Source organism: Aquarana catesbeiana, linkage group LG06 (genome assembly GCF_042186555.1).
Source record: "Aquarana catesbeiana isolate 2022-GZ linkage group LG06, ASM4218655v1, whole genome shotgun sequence".
NCBI lineage: Eukaryota > Metazoa > Chordata > Amphibia > Anura > Ranidae > Aquarana > Aquarana catesbeiana.
Window position 1 is genome coordinate 87858640 of NC_133329.1, and position 13722 is coordinate 87872361.

General features: G+C 41.2%; 1 protein-coding gene across 3 annotated transcripts in view; it reads right to left on the reverse strand.

The window, feature by feature from the left end:
- Window positions 1-13722, reverse strand: part of CACNA1H (calcium voltage-gated channel subunit alpha1 H) — a 730623-nt gene that overhangs the window by 21160 nt on the left and 695741 nt on the right. For all 3 annotated transcript variants that reach the window (XM_073636413.1, XM_073636414.1, XM_073636411.1), the window contains exon 29: window positions 12384-12454. In XM_073636413.1, coding sequence (XP_073492514.1) covers window positions 12384-12454 — 71 coding nt within the window. The remainder of the gene's footprint in view (window positions 1-12383; window positions 12455-13722) is intronic.

The window sequence follows — 13722 nt, forward strand, 5'->3', positions numbered from 1 at the left end:
ACCCGAGTCTCATTGACTCGGGTAATCGCAGCGCGCGCTGCGGGCGTGCCCAGCTTTGAAAGGGGAGGCCATCAAAAAACAGCCTCTTGCCAAAGCAGATCCGCGCTGTAGCTGTCATTCGGCTATAGCGCGGATCTGAACAGGTTAATACTAGGATGGATTTTTTAATTTTCCTGGAGTTGGGCTTTAAAGCTGAACCCCAGGCAGGTATAAAAATACCAATGAATTCAGTTATTAAAAAAACATTGAATATATATACACTATATTACCAAAAGTATGTGGATGCACGTGAACTTTAATGGCATCCCAGTCTTAGTCCGTAGGGTTCAATATTGAGTTGGCCCACCCTTTGCAGCTATAACAGCTTCAACTCTTCTGGGAAGGCTGTCCACAAGGTTTAGGAGTGTGTCTATGGGAAAGTTTGACCATTCTTCCAGAAGAGCATTTGTGAGGTCAGGCACTGATATTGGATGAGAAGGCCTGGCTCACAGTCTCCGCTCTAATTCATCCCAAAGGTGTTCTATCAGGTTGAGGTCAGGACTCTGTGCAGGCCAATCAAGTTCCTCCACCCCAAACCTCATCTATGTCTTTATGGACCTTGCTTTGTGCACTAGTACGCAGTCATGTTGGAACAGGAAGGGGCCATCCCCAAACTGTTCCCACAAAGTTGGGAGCACGAAATTGTCAAAAATGTCGCCTTAAAGCGGGGGTCCACCTATCTATCGTTTTTGTTTTTTTGAGTTCATTCACAAACTTTTCTTCTCAGCATTACATACTCACATATTGTATGTAATATGTCCGCCTGTGTCAGATTTCGTCGGAAAGAATAACTTATATTATTCACTGCAGGTGGTTTCCATGTTCATTGTGGGCATTTGAAGCCCACAAGCATTTATTTCCTGGATGTGGGTAATGCTGTGCTCCCAGCATTCACCGCTCGTTCCCGCACATGCTCAGTGGCATCCTGGGAAGCCTGAGACTAGCTCCCAGGAGTCTGGGAGAGGCTAGAAGCACGCCTACTCCCAGGGGAGGAGAACCAGGAAGTGCAAAGAAGAATAGAAAAATAAAAGGTAATTACGGCGATTTTAATTTTTTTAAACGGCATGTCAGCATCTAGGCAAGGAAGAGAATACATACAGATATTGTTCAAAATTTGGGTGGAACCCCACTTTAAGAAGTCCCTTCATTGGAACTAAGGGGTCAAGCCCAACCCCTGACAAACAACCCCACACCATAACCCCCCCTCCACCAAATGATTTGGACCAGTGCAGAAAACTGTTGGAAGAACAACAGCAAAGTTGCTTATATAAACTGAACTATATATATGCATTGTACCTTTCTATCCAGCAGGTGGCAATGCAGTGTTATATGTATTCTATGGTAATGTAATGAGAGGAAGTGTACGTTCTATCTATGCTCAGTGTACTTGTATCCTTCTGCTTCATGTGTTCCTGTTTCACGATGATAAAGACATGTTCTGATATTTCTCCATGACAGTAAAGTATTCTCTGCATCCAAGAAGCTTCAAGCGCATGATTTCAATACTCAGCTAATAAAAGCATAGTCCATAAAGAAGAAAGGTAACAGCGCTCTCTGCAGGGACAACTCAATCCGTACACCTGGACCACTCACAGGTGCCGAGGCTTGATGTGTCCCAACACACCCCAATGCATCAGTTAAAAGGAGAGCCGGCAAAACTGTAATCCTTGAAGTGTCGTTTATTGGTACATCAGAGTGACAATAAAACAATAAAGCTGACGCGTTTCAGCAATAGCCTTAGTCGGCTATTGCCGAAACGCGTCAGTTTATTGTGTTATTGTCACTCTGATGTACCAATAAATGACACTTCAAGGATTACAGTTTTGCCGGCTCTCCTTATTACCATAGTCCATAAAGACATGGATGAGTGAGTTTGGGATGAATTAGAGCGTAGGCTTCGAGTCAGGCCTTCTCGTCCAACATCAGTGCCTGACCTCACAAATGCATTTATGGAAGAATGGTCAAACATTCCCATAGACACACTCCTAAACCTTATGGACAGCCTTCCCAGTAGAAATGAAGCTGATATAGCTATAAAGGGTGGGCCAACTCAATATTGAATCCAACGGACTAAGACTGGGGTGCCATTAAAATTCATGTGCGTTTAATGGCAGGTTTCTCAATAATTTTGGTAAAATAGTGTATATATAAATACAGATAATGTAAGTGCCTAAATCTGACTTGGAATCAGGGGAATCTCTGGACAGCAGCACTTTGATTGAGAGAGGTAAGGGTTGCATGCACTAAGGTCCAATCACAAGTGCTATAGTATTCATGTGCTGACAAGGAACATGTTGACATGAGAAGAGAGCAGAGTAACAGAGAGATGAGTTCACCAGTCTGCTGCTACTCCTTCACTGTCCAATCACTGGCTGGGGGTAGGGAAGTGACCAAGCTGCATTGCATATCTGCAAAAAAAAAAGAGAGTTCAGCTTGAGCACTCTTTAGCAACTATCAAAAACCTGGATTTTAGGTGGCCTGGCCCACTATGCTGGTGCTCCCACACTCTCATTGATGGCAATATATCTCAGACCCCCATACAACCCAATGGCTTAGAGGTGGTAGCAAAATAATACAAATCACAGACTGGAGCCTTTGAGACCAAGGGGGCCTCGGGACCAGAGCCATCCCTCATTCTAAGAGGAAGAATGAACACACAGATATACAGGATTATCTGCTGTTGACTTGACAGTGTTTTGTCAGTAAGTGATGATGATGTGCATCCCAACGGAACTTAGAGAGTTAATGTCTCCAAGCGTTGTTTCCCAAGCAGCACATGGCTTCCGGCCAAACTTGCTCCATGTATATGTAATGTGAAAAATGTCATTCCGGGGATAATCCTGTCTATCAGAGCTAAAAGAAGCGGACGCTGCAGAGGACAACTGTCCCAGGAAGAGGGAGTTCCAAATGTGTGTTTCCAAAGAGACAGTCAGAATTGTTTTGCTTCCCTAAATACAGAGGAGGGAGCCATTCTATTGGTTAAGGTAGTCTTTTTTGTGGCCTTTAAAGTGTATCTAAATTCAAAAACGTAATATATGGCAGCTTACTACTCCTTAAATGTGGTGGCTGCATTCGTTTCTTTTTTCAGTCTAAGAACATTTTTAGCAAGTACAGCAAATACCTATTGACTCTGCCAGAAATGGCATGTCCTTGTCACTTCCTATGATCTCAAAAAAGCATAAAGAATCTTTACTATGTAAAATACTAAGCTCATCAATCCACCATGTAATGGACAAACAAAGATTTTTTTTTAAGTCCAGCATGTATGACAACTACAGTGCCTTGAAAAAGTATTCATACCCCTTGAAATTTTCCACATTTTTTCATGTTACAACCAAAAATGTTAATGTATTTTATTAGGATTTTATGTGATAGACCAACACAAAGTGGCACATAATTGTGAAGTGGAAGGAAAATGATAAATGTTTTTTTTTTTACAAATAAATATGTGAAAAGTGTGGCATGCATTTGTATTCAGCCCTCATTACTCTGATTCTTCCAACTAAGATCTAGTGGAACCAATTGCCTTCAGAAGTTACCTAATTAGTAAATAGTGTCCACCTCTGTGTAATTTAATATCAATACAAATACAGCTAGGAGAGCATTAATCAGAGAAGCAGCCAAGAGGCTCATTGTAAAAAAAAATATCCCAAGCTTTGAACATCTCGCGGAGCACTGTTCAATCCATCATCCGAAAATGGAAAGAGTATGGCACAACTGCAAACCTACCAAGACATGGCCGTCCACCTAAACTGACAGGCCAGGCAAGGAGAGCATTGATCAGAGAAGCAGCCAAGAGGCCCATGGTAACTCTGGAGGATCTGCAGAGATCCACAGCTCAGGTGGGAGAATCTGTCCACAGGACAACTATTAGTCGTGCACCATTGTAGCTCTGGCTGTATGTTTAGGGTCGTTGTCCTGCTGGAAGGTGAACCTCCATCCCAGTCTCAAGTCTTTTGCAGACTTTTATGCCCTGAACACATGATAAGATTTTCCGACAACAAAACCGTGGATTTTTTCAGAAGGATGTTGGCTCAAACTTGTCTTGCATACACGTGGTCACACAAATGTTGTCGGAAATTCCGAACGTCAAGAACGCAGTGACGTACAACACGTACGACGAGCCAAGAAAAATGAAGTTCAATAGCCAGTGCGGCTCTTCTGCTCGATTCTGAGCATGCGTGGAACTTTGTGCGTCCGAATTGTGTACACACGATCGGAATTTCCGACAACAAGTTTTGTTGTCTGAAAATTTGAGAACTTGCTCTCAAACATTTGTTGGCGGAAATGTTCGATGGAGCATACACACGGTCGGACTTTCCGACAACAAGCTCACATCCAACATCTGTTGTCGGAAAATCTGATCGTGTGTATGGGGCATAACAGGTTTTCTTCTAAGATAGCCCTGTATTTGGCTCCATCCAGCTTCCCATCAACTGGCAGTTGGTTCCAGTAGATTTTAGTTAGGGGTATCAGAGTAAAGGGGACTGAATACAAATCCACGCCACACTTTTCACATATTTATGTGTAAAACATTTAGAAAATAATTTATAATTTTCCTTCCACTTCACAATTATGTGACACTTTGTGTTGGTCTATCACATAAAATCCCAATAAAATACATTTACGTTTTTGGGGTATGAATACTTTTTTAAGGCAATTGTATATTCCAATGATACAGACTTCCAATTGCCAATATCCTTGTAGTATGCTTTAATTTATTATTAGTAGTGTCTCAGTCTCTATTAGATGTAACTGTATACAATTTCAGCTACATGAATCAATGGGGAGCAGTATAAGCAATATTAGGTTAACTGATTGATTAATTAAATAATACATGTAATATAGAGGCTACAAATACAATGTAAGATAATCCGCATCCAGATCTCCTAATGCCCATAGGCGAAAAGCCGCCAGCACAATATACTGATATGGGACAAAGCCTAAAGCTAAAAATATGCACTGTGCCAAACAGAGGCTACTCACATCATGGTAAGATATGCATCAATAAAGTGCATATACCTAAAGTAGAACTATAGGCAAAACTTTTTTTTTCCATTTTGGATGAAGGGTTATAACCCCAGTAAGGTTTATTTTTGCCATCTTTGTCCCATTGGGGAGATTTCCCTTCACTTCCTGTCCCATAGCCAAACAGGAAGTGGGAGGAAATCCCTGCAAATTCAGAGAATCTGTTGGAGATGCTCAGGTCACCAGAACTTGTGTCCCTATTGGAAGATTTCCCCTATAATACTTTTCTGGGAACAACCCAAAATGTGGGATTTTCTTTTACTTTCACTTTCAATGATAATGGTAAACAGAACAAATAGAGAGGGGGAATCTCCCTGAGAGGGACAAAGACAGCAATAAAAACTGACAGCTGTTCTAACCCACTGCTCTATTAAAAAAAAAAAAGTTTTGCGTTTAGTTATATATAGTTACATAGTAGGTGAGGTTGAAAAAAGACACAAGTCCATCAAGTCCAACCTATGTGTGTAATTATACTTATTCTTTTTTTTTTTTTTGGAAACATAACTTCTTAAATAAAATTTTTAAAATAACTGATAACGTACATGTGAAACACAATGCAATATACCGTGCAATCGTGACAATCAAAACTTGTCATAAATAACTACAAAATCCAAATAACTCATAAAGTGCACATAGAACTCTGTGCAACATAATACAATATATGGTGTACACTGTGACACATCTCAACATCACAACATGATCTCAACATTAGGTGACTGTCCACAAATATGGATATCCCAATGTGCCTGTGACAAGAACCTTTCCTGGTAATAGAAAACACGTCCCCTCTGTGCATCACAGACCACTTACCAGATGGTAATGACCCCCAACAACTGAGTGGTCATACAGGCTACAGGGGTATTGGAAACCCAAATATCTGGCACAAAAGATCTTCCAATCCGGATTCAGTCACCAATGAACCATAAGTTTCATAAAATGAGGATAAAAACAAGGGAAATGTTCCTAATAAAAACTGTATCATAGCTTTAGAAAAAAAAAAAAAAAGAGTTAAAAAAAACCTTACGTTTCAGAAGAATTGAACAGTATAGATAGGCAAACATAAATACATCCATCTAATGCCGCGTAAACACAAGCGGACTTTCTGGCAGACTTGGTCCGGCGGACCGGACTCCGTCTGACAATTTGATCGCGTGTGGGCTCCAGCAGACTTTTTTTTCACAAAAGTACGATGGACCTAGAAATAAAACATGTTTCAAATCTTTCCGACGGACTCGAGTCCGGTCGAAAAATCTGCTCGTCTGTAAACTAGTCCGACGGACAAAAACCAACGCTAGGGCAGCTATTGGCCACTGGCTATCAACTTCCTTATTTTAGTCCAGTCGTACGTCATCACGTACGAATCCGTCAGACTTTCGTTGATCGTGTGTAGGCAAGTCTGTTCGTTCGAAAGTCCGTCGGAAAGTCCGTTGGACCAGTCTGGTCGAAAAGTCCCCCCGTGTGTATGCAGCATAAGAGTATGCTGACGTCACTCCGCACGCTGACCGGCCGAACTCTTAGATGGATGTATTGATGGCTGAAACTGGATTGGAAGAACTTATGCGTTCAATATGCGTTTTGTTAATTTTTTGGATTTTGAAGTTATTTATGACAATTTTTGAGCGTCACAGTTTGCACGGTATGTTGCATATACCGATGTATAACACGCACCTTAACTTTAAGAGGGAAGTTTCAGAAAAAAACCTTAAATTTTAAAATAAGGTTCAGTGCTCTGCAGCCTCATCAGTGCCCATCAATGCAGCCTCTAATATGCCCATCTGCAGCCTCTAACATGCCCATGATTGCAGCCTGTTTAGTATACATCTGCAGACTTGCCTTTGCAGATCATTGCAGCCGCGCCAGTGCTGAATGACACAGATCTATGATCTCCTGTGTATTCGGCGCTCAGTCACTCACAGTCCCGCCCAGCTCATATGATGGATGAGGCAGCGATCCAATGCCAAGCCAGGGGGGTGGGACTGTGTGTGTCTGAGCGCCGAATACACAGGAGATTGCGGCTCTGTGTCATCCAGCGGTGCTCATCCCCTCCTTCCACTCCGAGTAGCAGGGATCAGCTCTAGAAGGCTTCAAAATAGGGTGGGTTCGGGGCGCAGAGAATGCGAACCAAGCCCACCCAGGTGTGTTACATTAGCGAATGAATATTCACTATTGTAACACTGATCCTCCTCCCGGGCAATCAGGAAGCAGGTCGTCACCTGATTGGCTGAAAGGACAAGCGATCTTATTGGACGCCTAGGAGGAGGGAAGGAGACGTACAGCCGCCATGATGGAGGAAAGGACACAGGAGCCCCTGCCTGCTGCCCGCCACCTAGATGGGGTAAGTGCTGGCAGACAGCAAGCGAGTGCGCAGAGGGGGTGTGGTTTAAGGTGCCGCTGAGGGGGGTGGTTGTTTGCTGCCCCCCCCCAAATAAAACAGCCGCCACTGCTGTTGAGTCCTGAATCATCCACACCTACTTTATATTGTTTTTCCATTTTCCATGCTCCTAACTGCCTTTTACAGAGAACTTCATTGTTCTTGATTCTACCTCTGAGTTGGGGATATTGTTTTTTCAGTATCTTTGTAAGTTTTATATGTAACTTTAGCCTTTTTGAAATATTGATCATTTTATTCGATTATGTACTACTGTGTGTATGCTTTTCTTTTCAGTAACCATATTCAACTGCACCCCATGAACCCCTGAGGAAGCCTTCAGTGCGAAACATGAATGAGGCATTTTTCCCCTCACCTTCTCTCTTCAATGTGTGATACCATATTCATGCATTGATTCAGGTACCAGGCAAAATTAGTGACCTTTTCAGGTATCGGAGAGGGTAGAAGAACACCATACATCCCACAACTTGTTATATTTTTTTGGGCATCCCCTGTGCTCAAACGCAAGTTTTTCATATGACAATAGCTGATTCTCCAATTGCATTTATGTACGGACTGAAGGAGGTGAAGGTTGAATCAATTTAAGCGCTATAGCCTTGCGAGCTAGGAATAAAGTTTCCTTTAACATAATTCTAATGTATCTTGGCCACTGCTCCTCATCTATAATACCCAATAGGCAAAACTGCTGTGTGCAAGGGACAGGTGTAGCTAAAACAGTAGACAATACATCAATCACTTGCCGCCACTACTTGGCAATAATCCATGTCTTTATGGACCTTGCTTTCTGCACTGATCCAAATCATTTGGTGGAGGGGGGATTATGGTGTGGGGTTGTTTTTCAGGGGTTGGGCTTGGCCCCTTAGTTCCAGTGAAGGGAACTCTTAAGGCGTTCAGCATACCAAGACATTTTGGACAATTTCATGCTCCCAACTTTGTGGAAACAGTTTGGGGATGGCCCCTTCCTATTCCAACATGAAGGCACACCAGTGTACAAAGCAAGGTCCATAAAGACATGGATGAGCGAGTTTGGGGTGGAGGAACTTGACTGGCCTGTATATAGTCCTGACCTCAACCTGATAGAACACCTTTGGGATGAATTAGAGTGGAGACTACAAGCCAGGCCTTCTGGTCCACATCAGTGCGTGACCCTACAGATAAACTTTTGGAAGAATGGTCAAACATTCCCATAGACACACTTCTAAACCTTGCATAGCTGCAAAGGGTGGGCCAACTCAATATTGAACCCTACGGAGTAAGACTGGGATGTCATTAAACTTCATGTGCCCCAATACTTTTGGTAATATAGTGTATATACATGTAGGGGAGTTGCCTTTTATTGGGGGGTTGTAATACTAAATATGGCTTGCTGAATTTCTTAATGCTTTTAGGGGATTAATACTCCATAAAACGTTTAATGAATTTGTAATTAGGATTAATTTTTAAGAATGTGAGTCTACTGGTGAATCATTCTGATAGAAGGACTCAACACTTTTAAAATCCTCTTTTTTCCAAGTATATGCACTTTATTGATTTGTATCTTACCATGATGGGAATAGCCTCTGATTAGCGCAGCACTTATTTTTAGCTTGTATAGAGAGAGAGGTGCAATCTCAGTTTAAGCGGCTCTCTTGTTGCCTTTCAAATGTATGTGAAGGCGTTCTGTTTTGTTTTGGATAGAAGGGGAAGGGGTAGACCCTCTGCCAAGTTTTTATTGCTGTATAAAAAGTCTAATGAGAGCGCCAGACCAAAGATCAAAGAGTCCACAATCTTTTAAAATTATTGTTAATTCATAACAAGAAAACATAAAACATCCACTGTGTTTCATGTTTTATGTTTTAAAGTTATGAAATAACAACAATATTAAAAGATTTTGGGCTCTTTGATGTTTGTCTGGCGCTCTCATTAGACTTTTTACAAGTGAATCCTAAATGGTGGGTTCCTTAGTTAAGAGGTACCCGGGTTTTGTTGAGAGTGGCCTCACTGGAGCCACTGCGCCCGTATGAAATGATTGATTTTCTACAACCTTGAACTACAAAATCAAATCCAGCACCTCATTTAAATGTGTTTAAAGTTTTTATTACTGTCTGTGTTCTCCACTGAACAGATTCAACCGCACTTTGCACTGGTGAGCATTGCAATCGGGACTTACTGTAGTGATGGAATGTTCAACATTTAGATATTGTTACCAGATCAAGAAGTAAGGGAAACTCTTCCTCTGACATTTGTATAAGAGGGTAAAGCCTCGTACACATGATCAGATTGTTCGCCAACAAAACCGTGGAATTTTGTCCGAAGGGCGTTGGCCCAAACTTGTCTTGCATACAAACGGCAAGGAATTGTTGGCCAACAAATACGAACGTAGTGATGTGCTACGTTGTTTTTCAGCTCTTTAGCGCCACCCTTTGGGCTCTTTCTGCTAATTTCGTGTTAGTAGAAGTTTGGTGAGCGTTGATTCGCGCTTTTCATTTCGCATTTTTCAGTTTGTTTCTGAACGGCCGTTCGTCAACCAGACATGTTGTGGAATCGGAGGAGATAAGGAGATAACGTGTTATTTATTATTGGCCTTGGAGTTATTTCTTTGACATTATTTTTTTCGTTGAATAATAATGATTTGATTTGTTATATTTTCTATATTTTTGGATGCATAGAATGCACTTTTTGGTTAAGTTCTATTGGCAGATAGCATGTCTAATTTTATTTGTTTTCTTTTTTTAATGCACAATAAAAAAATTGTGGAGAATAATACTTGGCTATGTGTTTTACTTCAAATGACAGTTTGGGAGTAGGCAGTTACATTTAAAAAAATACAATGTAAAATTAAGAAGTGACACCAACATAGTTGTATCTTTGAGCAATAATAATATTATTCTTGATATCACTAGAAAAAAAAAAGCCTTTAAAAATTAATTTGCAATAACTCCATCAGTATCACCAGCAAAGCAGCTTCATTATTATCCCATTAAAGAAGAAGAAAACTATGAGCGGCATTTCGAGATTTCATAATTTGCCGCGTCACGAATGTTAATTCTCCATTACGAGCGCTAGTTTACAAGACCGTCCGCTTCTGGTTTGTCCCCAATGCGACACAGATGGAACAAAAATAACTCTACAGATTTTTTTTGGTTCCATGCCTACTGTATTCAAAACAAAAAAAAAATGTTTTTGGGAGAAAGTACATATATTTTAGGTCATACAATGGCTGCTTCCAGCAGACTTTTAATTTTGTATTTAAAATGTAAGTGGAAACAGAACAACTGTGTTTTTTGATGCCCCAAGCAATTTCCACCTATGAAGGACACAGCAGCTGTATAAGACTGGCCATTGATAGAAGTTCCTTTCTTCTGATCTATCAAAATCTTTAATAAAATCTCGAAATGTTTAGAAAGCACTGGGCCTTATACCTTGCCTGTCTCCTAACAGAAAATCTGCTGAACCAGTTATTGAGTTGTGGTTTAGTAATGCAAAAACAGAGTCACTTGTTCTTGGTGACAGATCTGCCCACATTTGAGTTGGAAAATGAAACCCTTCTGAGGTTGGAATTTCTTGTTATGGATTCCTAGTTACACCCTTAATGTACCAATCCATGGGTAAGAGTTACATCAGTCAGATTGGAAGACAAACTATGGCTTCCTCTACTCTCCAAATGGGATCAAAGTAAAACTTCAGCCGAAACTTTTTTTTTTTTTTACGTTTTGGATAGACATAAAGGAGTTGGAACCTCTCTTGGGTTGTCAGCCCTAGAACCTGCACCTTGAAAGCAAGTCAGCAGCTCCCATAGTTCTATTCTGAAAGGTCCTCTTTGTGAGCGTCAGCATTTTTTTCTGACCTAAAAATTAACACTGCAGATATCACTCTGATCTCCCAACATCATCCAGGACATAATTTTTCCTTTTAAAGATAAAATTTGGCTGGCCGTGTTCTATTTCTCTCTCCCGACCCCTGACTATTCAGGAGAAATAGTCTAATATACAAGTCTACACAAAGACGTCTTAAAAGAAATAAGTCATGCACTAATCTATAAATAGGATTTTCAGAGGGTTGCACAGGGAATTATTTGTAGAAATCCTCAGGAATCTGGTGGTGGTTCCATGGCTACGGTGTCCATGAAAGCAAACAGCACAACAAACCGTCATGAGTCAAAATACTGGATTAATTGGGCTGCCGGCAGGATATGACATCCATCTTTGGCCCACAGAAACAAATTATCATCAGCTGCAGAAGATAACGCAAAGAACAAAGAAGAGGACTAAGAAGAGGAGAAGAGAGGACTTAGACCCCATACACACTATTAGATTTTCTACAGATTTTTCTCTTCAGATTTACCAAAACCATATAATATGAGGTCAAACCTTAGGAGTTTCAATTTGTATGCAATCAGGCAGGCCCTTGCACTACATGGTTTTGGTAAATCTGAAGACAAAAATCTGCAGAAAATCTAATAGTGTGTATGGGACCTAAGACTGATTGAACTACTACTACACACTGGTGTGAACGTCCAGCAGAAGATTATTCAGGGGTTGATTTATTAAAACTGGAGCGTGCAAAATCTGTTGTAGCTCTGCATAGGAACCAATCCGCTTCCATTTTTTTTTTTTTTTTTTTTGTCAAAGCTTAATTGAACTAGCTGAAGTTAGAAGCTGATTGGCTACCATGCACAGCTGCACCGGATTTTGCATGCTCCAGTTTTAGTAAATCAACCCCTCAGTGTCTATACACATCATAACCAGGTCAATTCTGCCTTCTTGTTGACAAAGGCAAAAAAGACACGTGTTAGCTGTAATTGGGAACCAAGGAGGGCATAACTAGTAGAAGACAATGCTGGCACAATTAAGGAGATCATAAGAATATACCACAGAATACATATGGCTTTAGGGTCCTACTAGTGGCCCGTCAGACCCACAGGACATTATCAAGGAAGGTTAATTACCTGTGGCAGTGCCTGAACAACGGTATCCAGTAGAGCACGCATCCCAGTTGCCATCTTCAACAGTTTCAGCACTGCAAGGAGAAAGAGATTTTTGTAAATACATGAGAAAATAATTATTCACTGCCACATGGTATCCCAGAATAAAGTCATACTGACACGTTTTACCCTAAAAAAAACCACACTGACACATAAGTACAGTGCATGGCACACTAACAATTTGTATTCCAGATCAATGGCAAGCCGACACTTGGCAATCTATATCAATGGCATGCTAACAGTTGGTTTTCCAGACCAATGGCACACTGACACTTGGTTTTCCAGACCAATTGGATGCTGACACTTGCTGTTCCAGGCCAATTGCACGCTGACACTTGGTAATCTATATCAATGGCATACTGACACTTAGTAATCTATACCAGTGGCACACCAACAGTTGGTTTTCCAGGCCAATGGCACGCTGACACTTGCTATTTCAGGCCAATGGCGCACTGACACTTGGTAATCTACACCAATGACCCACTGACACTTGGTAATCTATACCAATGTCCCATTCACACTTGGTAATCTATACCAATGGCGCACTGACACTTGGTAATCCAGACCAATGGGATGCTGACACTTGCTATTCCAGGCCAATTGCACGCTGACACTTGGTAATCTATACCAGTGGCACACCAACAGTTAGAATGGCATGATGACACTTAGTAATCTATACCAGTGGCACACCAACAGTTAGTCTTCCAGGCCAATGGCACACTGACACTTGCTATTTCAGGCCAATGGCGCACTGACACTTGGTAATCTATACCAATGGCGCACTGACAATTGGTAATCTATACCAATGTCCCACTGACACTTGGTAATCTATACCAATGGTGCACTGACACTTAGTAATCTATACCAATGGCACGTTGACACTTGGTAATCTATACCAACAGCATGCTGACACTTGGTTTTCTAGACCAATGGCACACTGACAGTTTGTATTCCAGACCAATAAGAATACTGACACTTTCTATTCCAGACCAGTGACACGCTGATGCTTGGTAATCTATAACAATGGCATGCTAACACTTGCTTTCGAGATAACCATAACACAGCACATAGAGGCTTAAGAATAAATGCATATACTATTCTAGGTCTGGGGATAGTCCACCAGATAATTACTATGGTCCAACGTCCCCAAAGAATATAGTGTAGTGATGATAACGTTGTTAACGATTGAATTCCCTAGAAAATAGACCACCATCAACCGTCTCCATATACATCACGGGATCACAGCCAAAATGCACAATCACAGGTAACTGAAGGGACTTGACAAAGAGGTCACACCTCAAAA